Raw genomic sequence first — 24,245 nt, 5'->3', positions numbered from 1 at the left:
GGGGGGGTGGGGTTATTATGGACATTGGGGAGGGTATGTGCTATGGTGAGTGCAGTGAAGTGTGTAAACCTGGCGATTCACAGACCTGTACCCCTGGGGAAAAAAATATATGTTTATAAAAAATAAAATTTAAAAAAAAGAAAATAATAAAATAATAAAATAAAAAAAAAAAACCCAAAAAAAAAAAAAAAAAAGCAATGTACTCCTCCAAGCATTAAACACTACGATTTTATTTGCATGATATCTATTGTCCCTACAGGTATATTAGATTTATATTCTGGCTTAGATTTGGACTATTTAGAAGGGTTCTTTCAATTTAACAGCTTTTAATATGAATATGTAACTTTGCAAATATTCTGGTATTACTTCACCGTTATCCTTCTACATTAAATTGAATGGACCTCACTGGATATGGCACCAATAGCCAGGAAGAATTCAACCAAGAACAAGAATAGAATAGAATAGAATAGAATGTAAAACCATAAAAAGTCACCACTACCTTCCTTTTATAAAAATGTTCATTTTTCTTAAAAAATTAATACTGTAAAGGTGTTCAAGTATATTCCAAAGAGAAAGAGTCATAGATAATTATCTTGCTCAAATTCAAATTTTGAAAACACCAACTTCAATGCCTGGTATAGGGTATTTATTGAATTAAATGAATACACAAATACACAATAAGTGGGTGAATGAATTAATTAGTACATACATGCATTAAAAATCAAACATGACAGGGATGCCTAGGTGGCTCAGTCATTTAAGCATCTGACTTCAGCTCCGGTCATGGTCTCTGGGTCCTGGGATCAAGTACTGGGATTTGAGTCTGCTAGGTGCTCAGCGAGCAGTCTGCATCTCCCTTTCCTTCTGCCCTATCCCCAACCCCTCATGCTCTTTCTCCCTTAGTCTTTCTCAAATAAATAAATAAAATCTATTAAAAAAGAAAAACCAAGCAGAATGGCAGTACTCTTTAAAATTATTAACTGGGGATGCCTGGGTGGCTCAGTCCTTTTAAGCAAGCATCTGACCAGCTTAGGTCCTGGGATAGAGCCCTGCATGGAGCTTCCTGATCATCCGGGAACCTGCCTGAACCTCTCCCTCTGCCTCTTCCTCTCTCCCTGCTTGTGCTCTTTCTGTTTCTCTCAAAGAAGTCAATAAAATCTTTAAAAACGAATAAAATCATTAACTTATTGAGAAAAACGTGAGAATAGTATTTCTAACTTAAAAAATCAACAAATCCACAAGAGGGTTGGTTTTCTTTTTCTGTATATGTCATTTGCTTTGTAATGTAGAGTAGAACATTTTAATATTATTTATTAAGTAAATATTCTACTTAATAGTTTCAATACATAAGTGAAACAAAAAATTGTGAGTGAATACTAAAATTACACTAATATTTCCTCACAGTTATAGATAATATAATTCAGCCTTACTGGACTTAAATTATGCTAATTTATACACTCTAATTTAAAGAATCACCATATTGTCACCCTTACAACTGGGTGTTAGTAGGTAGGGGTTCAAGTATTCTTCATAAATGACTTAATATTTTTGAACTTGGTACAATTCTCATCATCTATCTTGATTTTATCAACAAAAATTTGCTGCTTTTGGATGTCATCATTCTGTTTGGAAGGGTGGTAGGTAACATTGTAAAATTTATCTACATCTCAAGAAAGTATCCCTGTCTCAAAGAACATACTTTCTTGAGATGTAGATTTAAAAAAAAACTTTTTTTTAGTGTTTTAGTTTTTTTTAAAGTTTTTTTTTTTTAACTAAAAAAAGTTAATTTTATGTTGGAAAGAATTCTGTGTTCTAAAAAAAAAATCTACATTTACATCTAGATGAACTATGTGCCCTGGGATTTAGTAATTTTTTTTTCTTGAATGTAAAACTCTGAATTATTAGAGACAGAGCTCCATGGTTCAAAAGCTATGATTATAGATTTGCACAAAGCTTTCCACTGTCTCTCTGGTCTTAGGTGACCATTAAGCTTTTGAAGGATTTAATGCTTTGATTTTCTTCCCAGAGTTCACATTTTTATGCAGTGGAAAAAATCTGCCTTCATATGTATGTGAATCTGAAGGAAAGTCTTCTTGAAGGATTCATATGGCTCTTTCAAATATTAATAAATATAAAGAAATAAATTTTAAAAAGTTTCCAGTGGTTTAAAATACTTCTTTCCTCTTAACTGATTTTTGAAACTTGATTTTGAAATTCGAATAGAAAGTTATTAAATCACAGACTTTTTCTAATGTTCCATATATCTATCCTTATTGCAGAATTATTTATAACCCTTAGAAATCCTTGTTGTTATAATTAACATAATTCAGTAGACATATGGAAAGGGCTGCCATCATCTTATTCACATATTAGAAAGTCAATACTCATCCATTCCTCAAATCTAGTCATACTAACTAATCATGACTTCTCACTTGATACTTAAAATTGAAAAATCCACTATCATTTCATGGGATGCACCTTTCCCCAAACTTTTCAGAATTTGCCACCCCATTTAATAGAGAGAACACAAACTGGTGCTTAAATTGTGTAGCCAGAAAAAAAAGAAGGGAAGAAAGGAAGGAAGGAATTAAGAAAGAAAGAGAGAGAGAGAGAGAGAGACAGCTGAGAGATAAAACAAACATAAAATTACAAGCCAAAAAATGGACATCAATAAAAGTTCCAACAGTTAGCTAAATCATATGCCGAAAGCAGGCTTGCTCTAACATAATAGCAGCTGTCATACAATTTTTATTTCATCGTGTCCTTCTCAATTAGAAGTAATTAACATTTTTCATATGTTGTCTTTAAATTAAATAAACAGAATTCTACTGTATTTTAACTCAAAAACAGATTTTTCAAGTGCCAACTTGGCCACTTTCATATCCTTCTCATAATAGGTTTATGTATCACAGAGTCAGTAAGCAATATGTGACAACAATTATTCATTCTTTTTGTAAAAATAGATTCTTTACCCGGGACTGAAGAAGCACTAATGGAAGAGGGTGAAGAATTTGAGAAAGCATCTAAATTAGCAGGACATGTAAGTACATTCATTTGCTTACTTTTTTCTCAATTCCATAAACTAAGGTATATTACCAATAGGAAAATCTAAAAGGAATAGGAAATAATATTCTTTAAATTAAAAAATATTTTCAAATGTGAGTCCAGTATATCCCACGCTGTCATGCTGAGTGCTTATATTAGTAGGTGGCTAGCTTGTTAACAGGTATAGAGCAAGGCAGGACTAAGCTTTATCAGCAATTGGGGCAGAAGAATTTTTTTTTTTAAAGATTTTATTTATTTCAGACCAAGAGAAAGTGAGAGAGAGCAGGAGCAGGGAGATGGGCAGAGGGAGAAGCTGACTCCCCTGAGGAAGGAGCCAGATGCAGGACTTCATCCTAGGACCATGGGATCATGACCCAAGTGGAAGGCAGACGCTTAACCGACTGAGCCATCCAGAGGCTCCAGGGGCAGATGATTTGAATGAGTTAGAAAAAGCTACGTTCTGCTATGATTAACTTGATTAACGGCTGGCTTGTGCACATGAATATTCAAAAAGATTATGAGCAGTCATCCTAAACTTCATTAACAATACACATCTTGATAAAAATTAAATGTTTTGCATTTCCTGAAAGTTTATGCATGACGTAAGCTTGCTGTTATTGGTTGTGAAGTCCCTGTGATATTTTTGTTAAACTAGATCTCTTCCATAGAGTATATTGAGAAGAAAACCATTGGGTTAAGATTTTCAATGAAATTTAATGTTAAAAGAATAAACACAGAAAAAATAAAATCAACATGGGAATACAAAGTATAAAGTTCATAAAAGATTTTGAGTTGCTATGAAAATGACTAGGCAATCTTGCATCACCTTAAATTTAATATCTAAACTGGGTTTATATCCTGCAGTAGTCTCTGTGTTAGCTTGCTAGAGCTGCTGTAACAAAGCATTGTAGATTGGGTGGATTACACAATAGAAATTTATTTCACACGGTTCTGGAGGCAAAAGTTTGAGATCCAAGTGTCAGGATTTCTTTCTTCTGAAGCCTCTCTCCTTCCTCTTAAGTGATCTTCAGATATTAAAAGCTGTTAGCATCTCTCATCCGAGACTTTTGTTCAGCCCAAACAGAATCTGTTCTTTCATCAAATTCTGACATTGTGTCGTTTTTCAAAGACTTCAGTATGTCTGATACTTTCTCTGAGCATATTTTTGTTTGCCAAATTCCCTTGCAAAGTGTGGGTTCTGCCGCAACCAAGCCCAAGGTTCCGGATAACATTCCCACATCAGAGAGTGTCATGGGGTATGCACTTGATCAAATATTATTTTTGGATTATAATTTGGGATTTTCCTAACTTTTTTAAAGAAACTTTCTGACACTTATAAAATCCAGTATGTTTTGATAATCTCATGATGATAAAAGCATGTCATCATTCAGGTTGTGACAATGTTTCATTCATTACCTTTCCCAAGCTTTTTTTGTTATTCCTCTGTGAATTTCACCAAAGTCCGTGTATCTCCCTCATATGTAAAAGAATCCTACTAGATTCTTTTCCTAATCACTTTCTAAAATCAAGATAAATCCTGCCCATAGTATTTGACTTGCTTAATAATACATAATAACCCAAAAAGGGAAAGAAAACTTCTCAGTGATTTCAAGCTGACTGTGAGAGACTTTTAGTTACTTTTTTCAGTGCTTACATAGTGCTTCCAAAGCAAAAATTTGTTCTAAGCCAATTTTACTTGTTTTCACTTATCATTCAGTAGATTTTGGGTTCTTAAAAATTCTACAATTCTATTTACTGTCAAAATAACTATTTAATTCATTTTGGAAGCATGCAGAATATAAATAATACATGGAGAAATTTATTAATATCAGGATCCTGAACATAATTTCTACACATCAGCTGCTTTTTTCATAAAGAAAACATGGATTAAGAAAAGAGTCAGATGATATTTTGGATGCAAATTCCCTAAATAACATTTTTTAGGATTGTATTTTTGGTAAATCAAAGAGAAAATTGTGGCTAAATATTAATGGAGAAATGGAAGAAAACAGAACTTTTTTCTTTATTACCGTAAGAAATGCAAAATACTTCAAAGCAAATTTTGAGTCACATCCTGTAAAAATATAAACATGCCGCAAATGTTGAAATCCATCTAGAGCAGTTTCAACACATGCTGTCTTATTTGCTAACTTTCCTTGTTGGGTATTGGATATTAATAAGTAGGTAACAGACTCTTCAAAACTGTTTTCCCCAGTGGCTTAATTTGTGTTTAAAATATTTTGTGAATATTTTGTGACTATTTGAATGAGGTAAAGGGAACATTAAGATTTACATTTTTATCTTTCCCCAAATAAACAAGTCATTTTTTGAAATTTCCCTTTCCTCCACCCCCTCCTTCAGCATTCTGGAATCTTTCTTAACTTACGTACATGTTATGAAGATCAAAGCTAGACTTGTCAGAGACATCTATTTATTAGAAATGAACCAACAAAAAGAAAATCTTAGGAAGAAAATGACAAGGAGCAGACTCTGATTAATGGACTTTAGTTCATTACATGTAGTTCATTATATATATATAGTTCATAAATATAGTACACAACATTTTGTTTAAATCAATGATCCATAAAGATTTAGTATTAATGATTTTTTTAATTTCACAATTTCTATAGCTTTCTGAATCTTCACAATTCCATTTTGTTTTGAAAGTATGACATACATATCTGAGCATAATGGGAAGATGAAAAGATAACTAAGAAAGACATTTAACATTCAACATCTTATTGACTTTTTTCTTTTTCCTTTGTAAATCTCTTATTTATTTTATTCATTAGTCAATACCAATCAGACCATCATAAGCAGATTCCCAGAGCATTTTACATAACTAGTCATCATTTCTTAAAATAGAAGAAAAGTTTTAAAGAAGACTCCAGTAGGGAAGGTTTTTCTGGTGTTTTCAGGAAATACTGAAAGTGTACTTCTAATACATTTTCCTTCTGAAGAATTTTAGCTCCTTGAGAAGTTATGTTAAACTAAGTAGAATGATAGTAGTAATAATAGTAATGATAGCACGTTTCTATAGAACGTTTTAATTGTTAAGCATTTTTACATACTTAATGTCAATTAAATATTAAATATTAACTAAGTATGTCTCGGAATTTTGCAAGTCCTTACACACATGGGCATGACAACCCTTCAGTGAACTCAGTAGTGGTCTAAAATTCGGGTGAGCATACCAAGCCTCCAGACGATCTGGTGATTTGTCCCATGTCACATAGACAGGGCAGAACTTAAACTTGTATTTCCCAGTGCCCCACACTTTCACTTTTCACTAAGTTAGTAGGGCCACTCCTAAATAGCATATGTAATATAGAAAAGATAAAAATTAGGCCATTATTAGTAGCCAATGTCAAAGATAAAATTATTCATTAGATTAAGTAGATAATGAGGGGCACCTGGGTGGCTCAGTGGATCCTGATTTAGAGTGCTGGGATTGAGCCCCGCATTGGGTTCTCTCCTCATCGGGGAGCCTGCTTCCTCCAATCTCTCTCTCTGCCTGCCTCTCTGCCTACTTGTGATCTCTGTCTGTCAGATAAATAAGTAAATAAATAAATCTTTAAAAAAAAAGATTAAGTAGATAATGAAAAAGGAGATGTTTAAGGTACTGGATCATGATAGGTAATTTTTAAAAATTATTTTATTTAAATTTTAATTAACATATAGTGTATTATTAGTTTCAGAGGGAGTTCAGTGATTCATGAGTTTCGTGTAACACCCAGTGCTCATTTCATCACGTGCTCTCCTTAATGGCCATCACCTAGTTACCCCATCCCCACCCCTACCTCCCCTCCAGCAACCCTCAGTTTGCTTCCTAGAGTAGAGTCTCTTATGGTTTGTCTTCCTTTCTGATTTAGTCTTATTTTTATTTTTCCTCCCTTCCCCTATGATCTTCTGCTTTATTTCTTAAATTCATTTGATTCTTAAATTCATGAGTGAGATCATATGATAATTATCTTTCTGATTGACTTATTTCACTTAGTATAATGCCCTCTAGTTCCATCCATGTCATTACAAATGGTAAGATTTCATTTTTTGATGGCTGAGTAATATTCTTGTGTGTGTGTGTGTGTGTGTGTGTGTGTGTCTACCACATCTTCCTTATCCATTCATCTACAATAGCTAATTTTTTATGAGAGGAAAGGATCAATAAGTTTGGAACATAAAAGACTAGTCTTGCTTGGGTTCTTAATTTCTGAAGGAGTCTGAGAAACCAATGCAGCATGAGAAGAAGGGGGATCTTAAAATTAGGAGGAAGGAAAGAGAAAAGGATAATAATAACACATCTTGGAAAAAGTTCCTCTGACAAACAATTCAAAAGTGAAACTCAGGAGATTCTGGAATTTTCAGGATTAGAGGTAAACTTTGATTACTTTTAAGCATGCATAATATTGTGCTTTGTTGATTATTAAATAAAAAGTTTTGTCTGGTGATATAGGGACAAGTGGATGGCCTCTCTCTCTATCTCTCTCTCTCCTTCACTGATTCTTTCTACTTTCACTCACAAGTAGTAAGGTAGAGACTTGATTATCTGATGTTGAAATTTCCCACACATGCCACATTTTCCCGATATTCCATGAATATGAAGTTAAAAAAGAGTAAATATGGGTTAGATATAAATATGATTCTCTTTTGATAACAACTGTAATTGGAAGAGACATAAAGATAAAGAAACATTTACTTGCATACTTGCAATAGCACAGGCAACTGATGTACAAATTCGGAAAAGAGTTTTGATAGGAAGGACATTGTTCCTAAATGAACTTCTTTTTAACGGAAAAAATTAGGTGAAACAGTTTTTGTTAACTTAAAAAAAATTTATTCTGCTAATGAAGTATGTACGTCAGCAAAGAGTTCCACCTGTATTTCTAGTCCTGGTCTGATCATTAATTAGTAGTGTGGAATCTTCTTTTAACCAATCCTAAGTGCCCTTAGGAATGATGTTAAAAAAAGAATTCCACTACACACAGGGAGCACTGATTGCTGAGATTTAAAGGAAATTTTGTAATCTGCTGAAATCCCATGATTTTCACAATATATAGGTTGCACAAATGCCTTTTTTATCTCCACTCTATAAACCTACACACTATTTTCAAGCCAAATAGCATGTGTGCCCTTGGAGATTGATTTCTTTTATCCCATTTCTTCCTTCCAAGATCTTTATTTCTTCTCTTATAAACCATGCCAAGAAAAAAAAAAAAAGACATTTATACATTTCAAAGATATAAAAGTACAAAATTATCAAGTTGACTTCTAGGTAAAAACTACAGGTAACAACATTTAGTGGACCTTTAGACCATTTCTTTATGAATTTTGATACCTTTACTTTCTATCTTGTTTCCTTTTTTTCTTTTTTAAGATTTTATTTATTCATTTGACAGACAGAGATCACAAGTAGGCAGAGAGGCAGGCAGAGAGAGAGAGGGGGAAGCAGGCTCCCTGCTGAGCAGAGGGTTTGATGTGAGGCTGGATCCCAGAACCCTGGGATCACGACCTGAGCCGAAGAACGCAGAGGCTTTAACCCACTGAGCCACCCAGGTGGGCAAAGATTTTTATTTATTTATTTGACAGGATGAGAGAGAGAGAAAGAGAGAGCATGCAAGTGCGTGAGAGGGAACACAAGCAGGGGGAGTGGGAGAGGGAGAAGTAGGCTTCCCGCTGAGCTGGGAGCCCAGTGGAGGGCTTGATGCTAAGACCCTGAGATCATGACCTGAGCTGAAGGCAGACGCTTAACATCTGAGCCACTCAGGCGCCTATCTTGTTTCTTACTAGTCTTATTCCACCCTACACACAAGCTTCCTCTTGGAAATTTTTGTCTTTTGATCCTTCTCTCAATTTGATGTCTTACATCTTTCCAATAAAACAGCTTCTAAATTCTTTTTCATACCCAAGTATCGTTTCATGATAAATAAATATCATTACACATAGTTTGGAAGGCTTATAATTCTCTGGAACCTGATTTAAAGATCTGGTCAATGGAAGCAAGGTTGAATGAATTTGCTAATGAACATGTTGCAGTTTTTTCTTGCATTATGTGCCTAGGGTGGAAAAAATCGACTTCAACTGGAATTTATGGAATTAAGATGAAACACATCTCAACTTGTACTTTGCAAAGTAAAAAAGAAAAGAGATTGATGTTCCTTATCACTTCACCAAATAGAAGTAATAAATTGTTGTGGATTTCATCTCTTGAAAGATGATGTTGACACATGGCTGGCAGCTAATTGTAGCAATGAATTGTTTGCTACAGAACAGCAATTAGTGCACATTTTGCTCAACCCTAAAGGTTTTTACCATTTCTTTTTCCTTCTAGCCTGTGGAATTTTGCTTGGCTTTTATCACTCACAGATCTAGGACACCAATAAAACTGTTTCCATTTAAGTACTATAGTAGGAAATTTATCTGACCAAGTTTTGAAATTTATAAGATTTTTCCTTTTGACATTTCAGGTCTGTTGATTTCTAACACATTGAGGATGGAAATATTTGCCCAAACCTATGCAAATATTATTTTTTAAAACGTCTATGAATTTTTAAAATGTAACTTCTAAATGTCACATTTGCATCAGAGAAAAATGGCTTCCATGAATATGAAGTTAAAAAAGGATAAAAGATATGACAGGGATAAAAGGATAAAATTATGACATAAGAAATGTGAAAACATTGACTGTAACTTTTGTCATTAATCAGTCTTTTTACATAATTTCACTGTTTTCCTGTTAGTAAAATTAGGAAATTATTAGGATCAGTTAAATTTTGCATTTTTATTTTTAAGGTAATAGGAAGGAAGAGTACCCTAGTATGCATCTATGTAGAACAAGTTGATTTCTAAACAAATAAAACCCAACCCAAACAAAACAAACAAAACCCAAAAAGACATATGAGAGCATGCTATTAATGTCCCGAGATTCCCAATTCATGATGAGGCCTCTCATTCATATAAACATAGTGGGCAAAAGAGAAGATGCATTTTCACATTTTTAATATTTTGAAGTTATTGCCAATTCTTTATTAAAATGATTGCCAGCTACTGGAAATTTCATTTGATTGGTATATAGATAGACTGAAGAGGAAAAAAACAATATAGGTTATGTTTGTGTAGTGAGGTAAAACTCCTGTGTATACTCTGATTAGGAACTATGCTGGGTATGTGCTGGAATGGCCTGTTTTGTGTGAAATACATTAAATTAATATTCAGTCACTAAGTGGTGATGAAAAAAACATTAAGATCCCCACGAAAGGTTTTCTTTCATGTGTTCATCTTCTCCTTCAGCTAAGGGAACAATGCAGATTTCCATAAAAATGATTAGAGCTAAGCTTTCCTAAAGAAACTTAAGCTCCTGAGCTTCCTTTCCTTCTGAACCACAGTGATCTTACCAAGGTCATTTTTTGCCTATTATAAGAAGCAGTCACATATAAAGTCTGTGTCTCAGGAATGTACTGACTCAAACTGAAAAAAATATGATATATCCCTGCTATTTTGTTGACCTAACATGATATGTATTAAAAGACAATTAAGGAAAAAATTGTTTTAAAAATTATGTTTGAAAGGATCTTGACTTTTGGGTCAGATTGGATGACCATCCCTTTTTAAGACAATAAACTCTTTTTGCTTCTTTTCCAAGCATCACAGATTTTTAAAGAGATTTCCAAATGTTAATAAAATACCCAAATTAATATCACATTCAATGTGCAAATTTTTTTTTTTTTAAGATTTTATTTGACAGAGAGAGACTCAGGGAGAGGGCAAACACAAGCAGGGGGAGTGGGAGAGGGAGAAGCAGGCTTCCTGCTGAGCAGGGAGCCTGATGTGGTCTTGATTACTGGAACCCTAAGACCATGACATGAGCTGAAGGCAGATGCTTAACAGCTGAGCCATCCAGGAGCCCCAATGTGCAAAATATTTTTCAGTTATAATTTGGTTTAACTTTCTAACATCTCTGTTATACAAAGATTGTTTATTATAAATATAATACTGTTTATTGTACAAATTTCGGAAAACCTGGTAAAGAATATAATTTAAAATCCAAAAACCATAACATAGAAAGAATTGTCATTTAATTTTTCCAGTATTTTTTAGCATGTGTATCAGTAAATATGTGATATCATAATTTAAATTATCGTAATTTAAATTTTGGACCGTGGCCGACAAGCAACTTTACGTTCTGCATTTCTCTCCATAACATAATGACAATAGTCTCACATAAAATTCTTCGTAAAGCTAATTATCACAGCCTTACCTGTTTTAGTATCAGACCAAATATCCTATCTTTTTAAAATTTAAGATTTTAGGGATGCCTGGGTAGCTCAGTTGGTTAAGCATCTGCCTTCGGCTTAGGTCATGATTCCAGGGTCCTGGGACTGAGTCCCATACTGGGCTCTTTTGCTTAGCAGGGAGCCTGCTTTTCTCTCTGCCTGCTACTACCCCTGTCTGCCAACTCCCCCTGCTTGTGCTTGCTCTCTCTCTCTCTCTGACAAAAAAATAAAATACTAAACAAATAAATAAAGCTTAAGACTTTAATTTTCACATCAAAACATAACACAGAGTTGTTATATTGATTTAATATTAGAGTTTTAGGCTGGTTATGACCAACTAATTTGTCCCAGGCTGATGATGGTCATGAATTGGCGACAGATATGTTAGGCTCCAGACATTCCAGTCCTCCTGGTAACTGTTTTGAGTCCCATTCAGCTGCAAGCAGCCTATTCCAGGCCCCACTGTATGTTATACAAATATTATTTTCCATGTTTGTTTTGAGGTGAAAAGGGCTGGAAATCACCACTTTGGATTGCTTCTGAGATTCTGGACTGGGGCATATTGCTTTAGAGACCAACCATGCACAAAATCGTCAGTGTCTCAGTGTTTTCCTTGGGCTAGATTCTAAAAAAGGTCAAAGAGTATGAACTATTTCAAGTTCTTGATACATAACTAGAAAAAATCATTTGCTGTTTTAACAAGAAATCTCCCAAAGTCTTACCAGAATTAAGTATTCTCTTAGAATGAATGAAATGAAATGAAATGAATGAATACAAAATTTCACAAAATTAATTTATCATACTGAAAATGTAAAATGGAACATTTTTGGCCCTTAAAGTTAGAATTCTTCATTTACTAATAAATTTCTTTGATTACTAATGAACAATTTTTAAATTTATGTGTTGGACTCATGTAATTTCTATTTTTTATGAATTATTTTTCTTTGCCATTGGCCATATTTCTTTTGGGGCATTTGTTTTTCCCATTGAATTGTCAGTGTTTATTAGGCATTGAAAATAATGACTTTATGTTTCTGGTAAATATTTTTAGTAAAACTTTTTGCCTTTTCATGTTGTTTATGATAGTTTTTTTAAAATTATACTCAAGCTGTACTTTTTCTGAGTTTTTTTCATTCTTTTTAGACATAGCTTTCCCTTTCCAGTATTTGATAAATATTTACCTAAAAGTTCTTCACATTTTCCCCTGAAATTCTTTTATTAATTTTGAGTTCATTTTAGTGATTATTGTGAAGTGCAGATCTAAATATATTCTTAGAGAAAATTTGCTATTGTCATTTGCTTTTGAGAACCTTCCTTTTCTTATTAGCATATATTTTTTTTCTTTTCACTTAATTTACTAGGTATAGTAATATCACAATTAATATTTATTTGATTTTATTTTTTGCCAAATATTTTATAAACATTTTCCCTTACTCTTTGCCAACAGGTCTTAATTATTATCCAGTTTATAGATAGGGAGATTAAACTTTAAGATGTGATAACTTGCCTTGGGTTTCTCAGTTTGTCAGCCAGGGAGCAAGTATTGTATTTACCCCAAGTGGTCTGAATCAAGGTCTGCTCACTTAACCATTCTACGATCTGGGAGGTAGACTCAGCCTCAGTTGGCTTGTATACTATTTTTGTTTTAGTTCTTGTGACTTAATATGTTTTTTTTTTAAATTTTTTTTAAAAGATTTTATTTGTTTATTTGGGTAGAGAGGCAGGAGGAGAGAGAGGAGGAAGCAGGCTCCCCGCTGAGCAGAGAGCCCGTCTCGAGGCTTGATCCCAGAACCCTGGGATCATGACCTGAGCCGAAGGCAGAGGCTTAACCCACTGAGCCACCCAGGCACCCCGTGTCTTAATATGTTTTAATATAGAAAAGATAAAGCCCTCACTTTCATTCTTTTTTTTCCAAAATCAAAGAATTTAGCCATTATACAATAACCAGCTGTTTTTTTTTATTATAGCTCTGAAGCATGCCTTCTTACATATATATTTTTAAATATAGGTTTAAGGTTTTGATCTTTTAAGAGAAGCTTGGTATATCATTTGCCAGAATATAGGAACCTGTCAGTTTCTGCAGAATATTTAATTTGCTTATATAAAAAGCATTTCACCTAGTGATTTTTACTGTTTCTGAAACAAAGCTTCAATAATATTTAAAAGAATCTTATAAATTAGAGACAGAACTGATATCTTAACTTCCAGTTATTTTGTTCCATGTATTGGGACATTTTGATTCTGAAATAACACAAGCTTTTTGAGAAAAAGGGAAGCTGAGTAATTTTTAAGTAAATATTTCTCTGTGATGTCACAACTACAAAAAAGTATTTGTATTTCTTAAGAATCATGAGTCAGATGCCTGTATTTGTTTTATTTAAACCTGAATTTCTGGAAATTGGCATTTCCTTTTTATGTTTTTTTTTTCCCTTTTCAATACTTACTGAAAAAGTATTTGCATTTCAATAGTAAAAAAACCAAGCATGTCATAAAAGAATTTCTAGAAAGATTGCTTAATCAAAGAAGAGATATAAAGGTATTATTGTCTAAGAAGACAAACTTTAAATGATGTCAAAAAAACATAATCAAGAATTAACAGACATTTTTACTTGGAGACTACAAAAGTTGAGAAATAGCCTTGTAGAGTCTACTCTTCAAGAAGGGACAAAAGTATCCCAGCCTGGAGTACCAGCAGCCCTAGGACAATAAAATGAGAGTCAATAGTACCCAGGTCTTAGATATAGAAGCCATTTATCTCTGCCAGGGATGCCATTCCCTTATATTTGTCTCCTTCCTGTGGTTCCACCACTTGAGATCAACTTGGGGGAAATCAATAATACTTTGATGGGCTCGCCTCACTAGATTGTATTTCTGGTAGATCATAGGATACATGAACACTTCAGGACTCCAATTTGCTTGCAGTCTTTTCCATCCACAACATAGCTTCCATTTCCAAATCTCTTCTACTTTCATTTCTGTCTTCTGGCCAGCCACCCTCTTAGCAGAAATCGCTTCCTACAGAATGCCACTACTGTTTCTCCCAGTCATCTAACCTAAGAGGCTGGCAACCAACCTAGATCCCTCTGTCTGCTTCAGTCCTGGGTCAGGGAAGTTATACACCGTCTTAACTTCTCTGCTCTAAGCTGTTCGAATTTGTCCTCATGGAAGTCCAGCCCAGAAATTCTCTTCCAGCAGGTAGTGGACTACAAACCTTCTAGGAGGCCAGATCTTTCTGCTTAAGATTCACTGCTATAGATATTGACGGATATGCAGAAGTGTTCTTATTTGAGAAAGGCTAGAAACTCTCTTAGAGTATATTTCCCTTGAGAATAGGGACACTTGTAACCATGTGAAGCGCTTTAACTTTATTTACATTAGCTTATTTAAAATTGTATAACCACTCTCTGAGGTAAGTTTATCTAAGTTTATCTCCATTTTTAGATGGAGACACTAAGTCTCAGAGAAGGTAAATAACTACTACTAAAGGTGAAACCATGATTGGAATCTGCTATAGACTAAATGTTAGTGTCCCCTCAAAATTTGTATGTTGAAACCTATTCCTCTAATCCCCCATGTGGTGGTATTTGGAGGTGGGGCCTTTGGAAGGTGAGCAGGTCATAAGGGTGGAGGCTTCATGAATAGGATTAGTGCCCTTATGAAAGAGACCCCAGAGAGTTCCCTTCCCTTCTGCCCTGTGAGGACACAACCAGAAGACAGCCATCTGTGAGCCAGGAAATGGGCTCTCACCAGACAACATACAGAATCTGTATATACTTTGATCTTGGATTTACCAGTCTCCAGAACTATGAGAAGTAAATTTCTGTTGTTTATATACCACCCAATTTGTGATATTAAGGCAGTCTGAACAGATTGAGACAGAACCCAAGTCTATCATACCATAGGGTGGGTGAAATTCAAGTCATTTCTTTTCACCTATTTGGAAACCAAGCAGCATGTACCTGTAATTCGGGTAGAACCATCTGACCCCATTTCTTACCAGTGAAAGCCGTTCCAGTTTTGTCTATTTTATGCATAAGGTTTGGTTGGAACATTTGTTTTGAAAATATGAATTGTCCTGCTATAAACAAACTTTGAAAATTACTGTTTAGAATATTGAGAAACATGAGTATTTATTTTCTTTTAGAGCGTTAACATAAAACTTTTTTTTTTTTTTTTTTACATCATGTGACTATTATGTCTTTTTGTTAAACACTTTTAAGGACTCAAGGATTGACAGACATAAAAGCTATTTCTTTCCAAGGAAATTTATATTAGAGATTTTGAATGCTTTAAGGTCCTGGAAAATCCTGTGAGGTTTTTCAAGTAACAAACACATTCACTTATATGAAACAAAAGAATATTAAACTTTATCAGGACTGATAAAATTAGTCAGTTACAATTAGGCAGCGATAATTTCTTATTCTTTAAATTATTTAGAAGTATGTCTGATGAATTCAGTCCTTATAGATTTAATAAAATATGTGACTGCATCTTTGAACTACTCTTCAACTTGAGAGAAAGAAAAATAAAACCACAAAAATGCAGTAAGTCATGAATATATGAAAATTGTCAGAAATTCATGAGGGAGTGTTTTATACTCAGAGATTGACCATAGCCAATCTTATCATTTTCACTTTTAATGGACATTAAATTTTAACTATTTAACTCCTGACCCAAATTTTTAAAACACCAAATTTCCACTTTCCTTTCTTTTTATGATACTGCTTAATTACTCAAATTCTGTCCTGAGGGGATTTTTCTACAGAATGGAGTTAGTTCATGACCTTCAATTCAACAACAACTCTAGCATTTAGGAAAGCCTCCTTATTCTACTGTTACCCGGTTTCCAGCTAGACAACAGAATACTGATGTTCTCCATTTCTTAGATGAGTAAACTTTTCATATAGTTGTTGACATAAAAGGAAAGCAAAGACACTTACTAAATCATCTTTCATATATTGGAGATTCAAGCATCACATATTCATTTTATCTGTGGTTTTTCAGTCTTTGCTCAGCCATGATGTGCACATGTCAATAAATAGTTGGCTTTTGATGTGTTTTCACACAGTTGGTAAGAGAGACTGTAACAATGCAAACTTTGTCTTTATGAATTGTGAAGAGAATCTTAGAGAGAATAGTTGCCTCAAATCACATAGAACTGGAATTTCTTTAGGCTTATTCTGAATGTCTTTTGGAATTTTAGCAAATAGATGGCAGTGTAGCTTGCAAAATCACCCACCAAATTATTTTACCAGTGTTTGACATGAGTCCACAGATTTCCATGATATGGATTCTGAGATTATCACCATTATGATATTTTTACCAATAATAGAATAAAGTAAAAGGTAAAATTTCTATTACAATGAATCATATTTATCTAAAGATATTCACTGCCTAGCACAGTGCCAGGAGTAGGAGATGTTCAATGAATGCTTGTTGGATTGAATTGAAGGAAGAAAAACTACTCAAAGAATATTTGGGTGTTCTTTTATTCATTAGCCACCTATTCCAAAGTTCTGATATCCTACGTGGAATATAATGGTGCCCTTAAACATAACATTACAACTCTTGTAACTGCATGTAAAGCCGCAGTTCTCTTCTCTTGGGTACCTCCCAGTTTGCAGAATAATTTCCATTTTTTGGCCTTCAATCTCTTTTCCAATTTCTCCTTTTATCTAAGGTAACAGTACCTCCTAATCCGATGTTTGAATATAATGGGGTATTGTTATTGCCATTGTGATTATTATGTAAGCGTAATTCTAAGTAATGGAGTTGTGCTCAGGTTGACATTAGAAACCAGGAGGTCTCAGTACCTCCAAGACATGTCTTTTCTTCCAAAACAGGCTTGGAAAACACTCCCCTGCAGAATGTTCTTAAAACTATCTTATTTTTTATCTCTTATGGAAAATCAAATTTCCAGTATCTTCACCCTCTTTACCTCTTGGTGCTTCCATTTGTTGTCCTTAGTGATAACCTAAACTGATGATCCCTAACTTGTAATGATTCAAGCTATGGGTTTTTTGTTTTTGATTTTTTTTTTAATTTTATGATGGTGCAAAAGCAATATGCATTCAGTAGAAACTGTACTTTAAATTTTCACTTTTGATCTTTTCCTGGACTAGCAGTATATGGTATGATACAGTGCCTGCAGCTGACAGTCAGGCATGTGATCACAAAGGTAATCAACTGATACACTTAAAACCATTCTGTACGTATACGACCAATCTGTTTTTTCACTTTCAGTGTAATGTTCAATAAATTACATGAGATATTCAGGACTTTAAAATATGCTTTGTGTTAGATGAATTTACCCAACTTTAGGCTAATGTAAGTGTTGTGGACATGTTTAAGGTAAACTAAGCTAAGCTGAGCTATGATGTTTGGTAGATTAGGTCTACTAAATGCATTTTTGATTTAGGATAGTTTCAAATTATGATAGGCTTACTGGGGCATAACACCACTGTAAGTCAAGGAAGATCTGTACTTTCCCAAACATTTCTTCACTACTCATGCTTTTATACAAATACTCATTATTTAGTTATACCAGTTATAAGAGGCAATATTGTGTTTATCCTAGTTCTTCATTGCAACTTATTGACCATTTGTTTTCAACTCTAAATAACAATTCTTCTTCCTCTGAGGTTTGTATTATCTGATACAGTGTTAATATACTGGTCACATTCTTCATTGAGGACTTTGATATTTGTCATTACCAATCTATTTAACATGATATATTCAAGAATATTTTGCATACTATTCATCAATAACTTCCATCCAATATCTGGATGGATCAGTCTGCATTTCATTTAGCCTAGTCCTCTTTGCTAGGTTTAGTCTTTTGTCTGCCTCCCAAATTTTGGTGTTTCCCAATACTACTTGTCTCTGTTGTTTTCTCTTTTCATCTTACATACTGTCTCCAAGTAATGTCATTCGCACCCATGACTTCTGTTGGCTTTTGGTCTAGATCTCTTCTGGATCTCTCCCTAAGGTTCAGAATTATATATAACAAACCAAACCAAAACACTACCACTACTACAAAGAGAAAAACAACACTGAACCTATTCACTGAAGGACCTATTGGCATTTCAGTCTTAAAACATCAAAGCTAAAATCCTTAAACTTAACCTTTTTTACTTAATCCAGAGAACTCACCGTCTCTCACCCAAGTTATTTTGAAAAATTATCATAATGCCTTCAGTCTTTTACTCCATCAGTCTGTCTACTCAAAACTAAGGATATTTTTCTAAAATAAAAATCTGATCATGTTATTGTTTCTGGTAGGGTAACATTCAGACTAGTTGTTGGTTTGTCAGGCATGATTCTCAATAATCTGGCCCAGCTATCTCTCCATCTTATATCCTACCCTTGGAACCACAGGTGTTGGTTTCAAACATTCATATGTAAACATTCTATATTCCTGCTTTCTGGAAAACTCTCTTCACCTCTTTTTCACTTCTTGAATCACCTAGAAAATCCCTATCTTCTATTAGTGTTAAACCTTCCAAAATTGTTTGGTGACTCCCCTTGCGTATTTCCTGTGTTCCAGTTGCTGTTGTGTTCCTGTGTCCCTCTCATTCTCATGTGCTATAATTATTTAAGGAATTTTGTTATTAACCTATTTATCTCAGCCTATTAGATTCTAACCTTCTAAAGTCAGAAGCTGGTCTTACTTATCTTTATCCCAGGGTATAATTATGTGGAGGGACGAATGAATGAATGGTTCAACTATGGACCTCTGGAAATAAAAATTTATTTTTCTGTTTGCTAATGATCTGATACAATGTGTAGCTTCATGTTACAGTTGTTCTCTGGCTGTTGAATCCAAGTACAAACAAACTCAAGAGGATAGTCATTCAGGTAGAACTGGGAAAAAACCAACAATTCCATAATACTCAGCATAAATACAGAAACTCTGTTTTTGTTTTTTTTTTTAAAAAATAACTAATCAACCAATCAATAATTCCATCAATAAAAAGTTGCTTAGTGCTATAGATAACACACAGACATTAGATATAAATTACATTCTCAAATGTATCATCTAGTCATCTGAATTAAGGCATTCACTAGAAATCAGATTACAATTTTATGTAGAAAATAAAAATTGTAATAAGAACTGACACTTACTGATTTCTTTTAATGTTCTAATAGTTGTGGTAAGTGTTCTCACACATGACATACAATTTTTGCAGCAGATTAGTGACAAATTATGTTTATTAATGAGTAAATTAATTAAAGGTTATTAGACTTGCTCAAGGACAGTGATGGTCCAGGGATAATTCAAACCTGATGATCTGTTTCACGAGCTCTCAATAGCTCAAAAGCATCTGTGTTTAAGGGTACAAATCAAGAAGTAACACAACTGTTACTACAAAGCACTAAAGTAGGCTTAAAACATAATAAAGAACTCTTGAATGATATACAACTTGAGGGAAATCTTAAATGTTGGGAAGGTTTCCTATGCACTATGAGAAGGGATAAAACACACTAGATGAGAAAGAGGTATGAGAAGTCTGTGATGTTGTAGCAGATTACTTTTTGTAGATTTTTTTTATTAAAGATTTTATTTATTCACTTGGCAGAGAGAGAGAGAGAGAGAGAAAGAGCAAGCACAAGCAAGGGCAAGCAGCAGAGGGAGAGGGAGAAGCAGGCTCCCCTCTGAGCAAGGAGCCCAATGTGGGGTTTGATCCCAGGACCCTGGGATCATGACCTGAGTTGAAGGTGGACTCTTAATTGACTGAGCCACCCAGGCGTGTCAGATTATTTGTTTTTGAGTAGGAGAAATAATGGTGGATTGTGGGTCCTGAATGCTAGGTTGAGGGCAGTAGGTAGAGATCTTTGGATGCCTCTGAGCTTGTTCTTTCTGTTTTGGAAAAGTACCTGAGTGTTACTTGCTATGGTTATATCTGAGTGGAGAACATTATAGAAATGACAAGGGCACCACATGGAGTCTTTGTAATCTTTGAGTATGATGATAAATTTCTTAACCCAGAATAGCAATGTATAACAAGGAGAAATAGTATGATTTCTACCATGCATTTTCCTCTGTGGAAGTGTTTTTACTTTAAGAGATACAATTTATGTATTATAAAAATTCAGCCATTTCAAGGATACAATTCAATGATTTTTATTAAATATTATGAGTTTGCAACCATCATCATCATTTTGTTTTAGGGGACGCCTGGGTGGCTCTGTCAGTTAAGCATCTGCCTTCAGCTCATATTATGATCTCAGGGTCCTGGGATCCAGCCCTCCATTGAGCTCCCTGCTCAGTGGGGAGTTGGCTTTTCCCTCTACCTCTGCCTGTTACTCTGCCTGTTTATACTCTTTCTCTTTCTCTCTTTGTGTCAAATAAATAAATAAAATATCTAAAAAAACATTTTGGTTTTAGGACATTATCATCACCTCAATAAGATAACTCATTCTCCATTTATGGTTAATCTCCATTTCCACTCCTAGTCTTAGGCAACCACTAATCAGTCTACTTTCTGTCTCCATAGATTTGCCTACTGTGGACATTTCATATAAATGGAAACATATAGCATGTAGTCTTTTGTGTCTGTCTTCTTTCATTAGACATGTTTTTGAGGCTCATCCATATTATAATATGATCAGTAAGTTCATTCTTTTTTATTAATGAATAGTAGTATTCCATTGCTGGATATACCATATTTTGATTATCAGTTCATGAGTTGATAGACATTTGAGGTGGTTCCAATACTGGACTATCATTAATATGCTATGAAAATTCACATGAAGATCTTTCTGTGAATATTTTGCATTTCCTGTGTGAGATTCACATGAGTGGAATTGCTGGGCTTATGCTAAGTTTATATATAACTTCTAAAATTTTGCCTTTGCAATTTTTAAAGGCACAAAATGAAAACTATAAAACACAGAATTACCATATGGCCTAGCAGTTCTACTCCTAGGTATATACCCCCCAAATTAGAAACAGATGCTCCGAGAAAAACTTTTGTGACTATTTAAGCAGCACTATTCACAATAGCCAAAAAGTGGAAACATCCCAATCTCTGTCAACTAATGAATAGATAAACAAAATGTAGAATAGAATATTATTCATCCTTAAAGTAGTGAAATTTTGATACATGCTACAACATGGAAGAACATTGAAAATGTGCTAAATGAAAGAAAATGGGCACAAAAGGTTACATGTGGTATGAAATATCCAGAATAGGCAAATTCAAAGAAACAGGAAGCAGATTAGGGAGTGTCAAGGGCTGGAAGGAGAGAAGAAAGGGAATTCACTGCTTGATGGGTTTGGTGCTTACCTTTGGGGAGATGAAAAACTTCTATAATTACATAGTGGTGATGGTTGCACAACACTGGGAATGTACTTAGCGTACATATACTTTAAAATGGTTAAAATAGTAAATGTTATGCATATTTTGCCACAATAAAAAAGATTAAAACTTTGTAGGATCCATGGACTGAAAATTTTTAAATCCACATGAACAGAGTAAATTGACTTGCTTTGGTACACTGCTGTTGGAGAGTCAGGATGCCAAGGGAAACTCTTCTTTTTTAGAATCAATTAATCATCATCATTATCATCATAGCACATGTATTCAGTGTCTACTATGTCCATACATTGGTCTCAGGGCTCTATAGACATTATCTCTAATTTTCATAGCTTTCCAAACAGGCAGGCATTATCCCTAATTTTCAAGATTAGGAAATAGAAGCTCTACGAGGTTAATATATCCACAGCCACAGAGTTAGCAAATGCTGGAAGTGTGAATCAAGAGACATTCTCTTTTAAGGCTTTGGATTTCATATTATATTTTGTTCTTTTAAAATAGTTTGACTGTGTACTAGCTGGGAGGCATAATGCACAAAAGAATAGGAAAACAAAGCATTATTATTGAAGAAGGCAGAAGAACCTGGAAAGGGACTCTATTATTGGAAACCTCAGTGTTTTAGGAAATTCACATTGTGTTTAATGCTAGTGGACCCCTGGGTAAACTGGAACAATGACCATAATTTATCCCACATTATAGCATGACAGTTCATAGCTCTATAGATGCTTACTATAAGCTGATTTCAAATATTCTGGCTTACTTCCAAGAAGAACACAGAGCTTATAATTTCAATTACATGGCATTTCAAGCAGAACCATGTCCTAATATTGGACTGAGGGATTAGAGTTGACTGCCAGGACAGCAACACAGTTCAGGGAAGAATTATTATTTTCAGATCACTTTGAGGACCAAGTGAACCAGCTTACCCTTGTACAAGAAAATGTCACAAGTGCTCAGGGGCTTAATACTTGGTGGACCTTAATAGAAAAAAGTAGGTTATGTGAAGTTGTTGTATACAGGATCTCAATGGAAAGCTAAAAGTCTCACACTCCCCATTTTATGAAGGAGTTAGAGACTTGAATTACATTCAGCCTCCTAAACTGTGGGTTAGGATTTATTTCACATCAAGATTTAACTGTTAGTTATTAGAAAAATATGAAATTATTTTGAGAAATATTTGGTTATGCTAAACTTGAATAGATAAAATATAGGGATTAGAAGAGATATATGAATTATTTTATTATGACATTGTTTCCTGAAGTTAATAAAACATATTACATTGAAGTCTTAAAAATATAAAATATTAATATCTGTGAATTTAAAAAATTATATTACAAATAATTTGTCAAAATGTCTTGTATAAATTTAGAGATATATCCACAATCCATGATCTTCCTTCAAATCACAAGGTGAAAAGTTTAAGATTCCTTATGTTTTAGTTTAATTGTAATCCCATCTTCATTGGCTCAACATGTATGGAGAATCCTAAGAGCAATTCCACTTTCAAACATTGATGTTGAGGCTTTCCAATCTTACCTCAACTTTTCCAGGTTAAAGGAAACTAAGACCTCTGGATGAAAAACATATATCCGTTAAACTTGTTGGAGAGCTCTTTATTATTTAGTGATCAAAATTTGATCCCTTTGACCTCCCACAGATGGTTTGTATTGATGTCCCATTAAATTCAATTTCTGTCCCTTTGAATTCTATGAAAGAACAACTCCTTGAAAGCTTTCTAACTATTCCTTTGGCAAGGCTTATACCTGTAAGTTCGTTCCTTATCACATGGGACATAGTTTTCCTTTGACCAGACTGCTAGCATTCTGAGCAGTGGCTGGAGCTGGCTCACAGTGGTTTCCCAGCTCTGTGCTCAATGACATCTCATTGGTAGCTTGACATCAGTGTTCTGGGAATATTTACATTGCAGAAATCACCAAGTGCGGCATAATGAGCCTTAGTTTGTTTCCCCTGTAGAACCAGTTGTTAAACTTTGCCATATCCCTGATGTGAAGAATCCAGGTGAAAAGACAGAATGAGTGAAACAAGTCAGTCAGAAAAAGACAAATATCCTGTGATGTTACTCACATGTGAAATTTAAGAAACAAGACAAATGAGCAAAGACGAAAAGAGACAAATAAAAGACAGACTCTTAAATATAGAGAACAAACTGGGGGGGTAGCCCAAGGGGAGGCGAGTAGGAGTTTAAGTGAAATAAAGGGGTTTAAGAGTATACTTATCTTGATAAGCCTAAGGTAATGCATAGAATTTTTGAATTACCACATTATACATTCGAAACTAATATAACACTACATGCTAATTATACTTGAATAAACATAAACAAACTAACAAACAAATTAATAAATAAAGCTTGAGAACACACACACAAATAATACAAGTGAGAAATATGGAGAAGGATGTCGTAAAAACTGACAGGTCGTGGCTCTAGGGTCTCACTGGCAAACTTGATTGCGGATGCGTAGCTGGGGCTCCAGAGCTTATAGGGACTTATCCTTACAGGGACTGCCACAGGGTTGTGTTTATAATTATGATTAGGATTTCCAGATTTAAAAGTGGGGAAATTTTCTCCCATTCTTACATAAAATAGCAGTGC

General features: G+C 34.2%; 1 protein-coding gene across 1 annotated transcript in view; it reads left to right on the top strand.

Moving 5' to 3' along the window:
• The window catches only part of CUNH8orf34 (chromosome unknown C8orf34 homolog), a 377,142-nt gene that overhangs the window by 298,491 nt on the left and 54,406 nt on the right, over positions 1-24,245 (top strand). Inside the window, 1 exon segment of the mRNA XM_032848426.1 lies at positions 2,964-3,040. Within this exon segment, the coding sequence (XP_032704317.1) occupies positions 2,964-3,040 (77 nt within the window).

This window comes from Lontra canadensis, unplaced genomic scaffold, assembly GCF_010015895.1.
Source record: "Lontra canadensis isolate GAN:19392208 unplaced genomic scaffold, GSC_riverotter_1.0 scaffold203, whole genome shotgun sequence".
Lineage (NCBI taxonomy): Eukaryota > Metazoa > Chordata > Mammalia > Carnivora > Mustelidae > Lontra > Lontra canadensis.
Note: the sequence above shows the minus strand (reverse complement) of the source record. Positions and strands in the feature narration are given on the sequence as shown.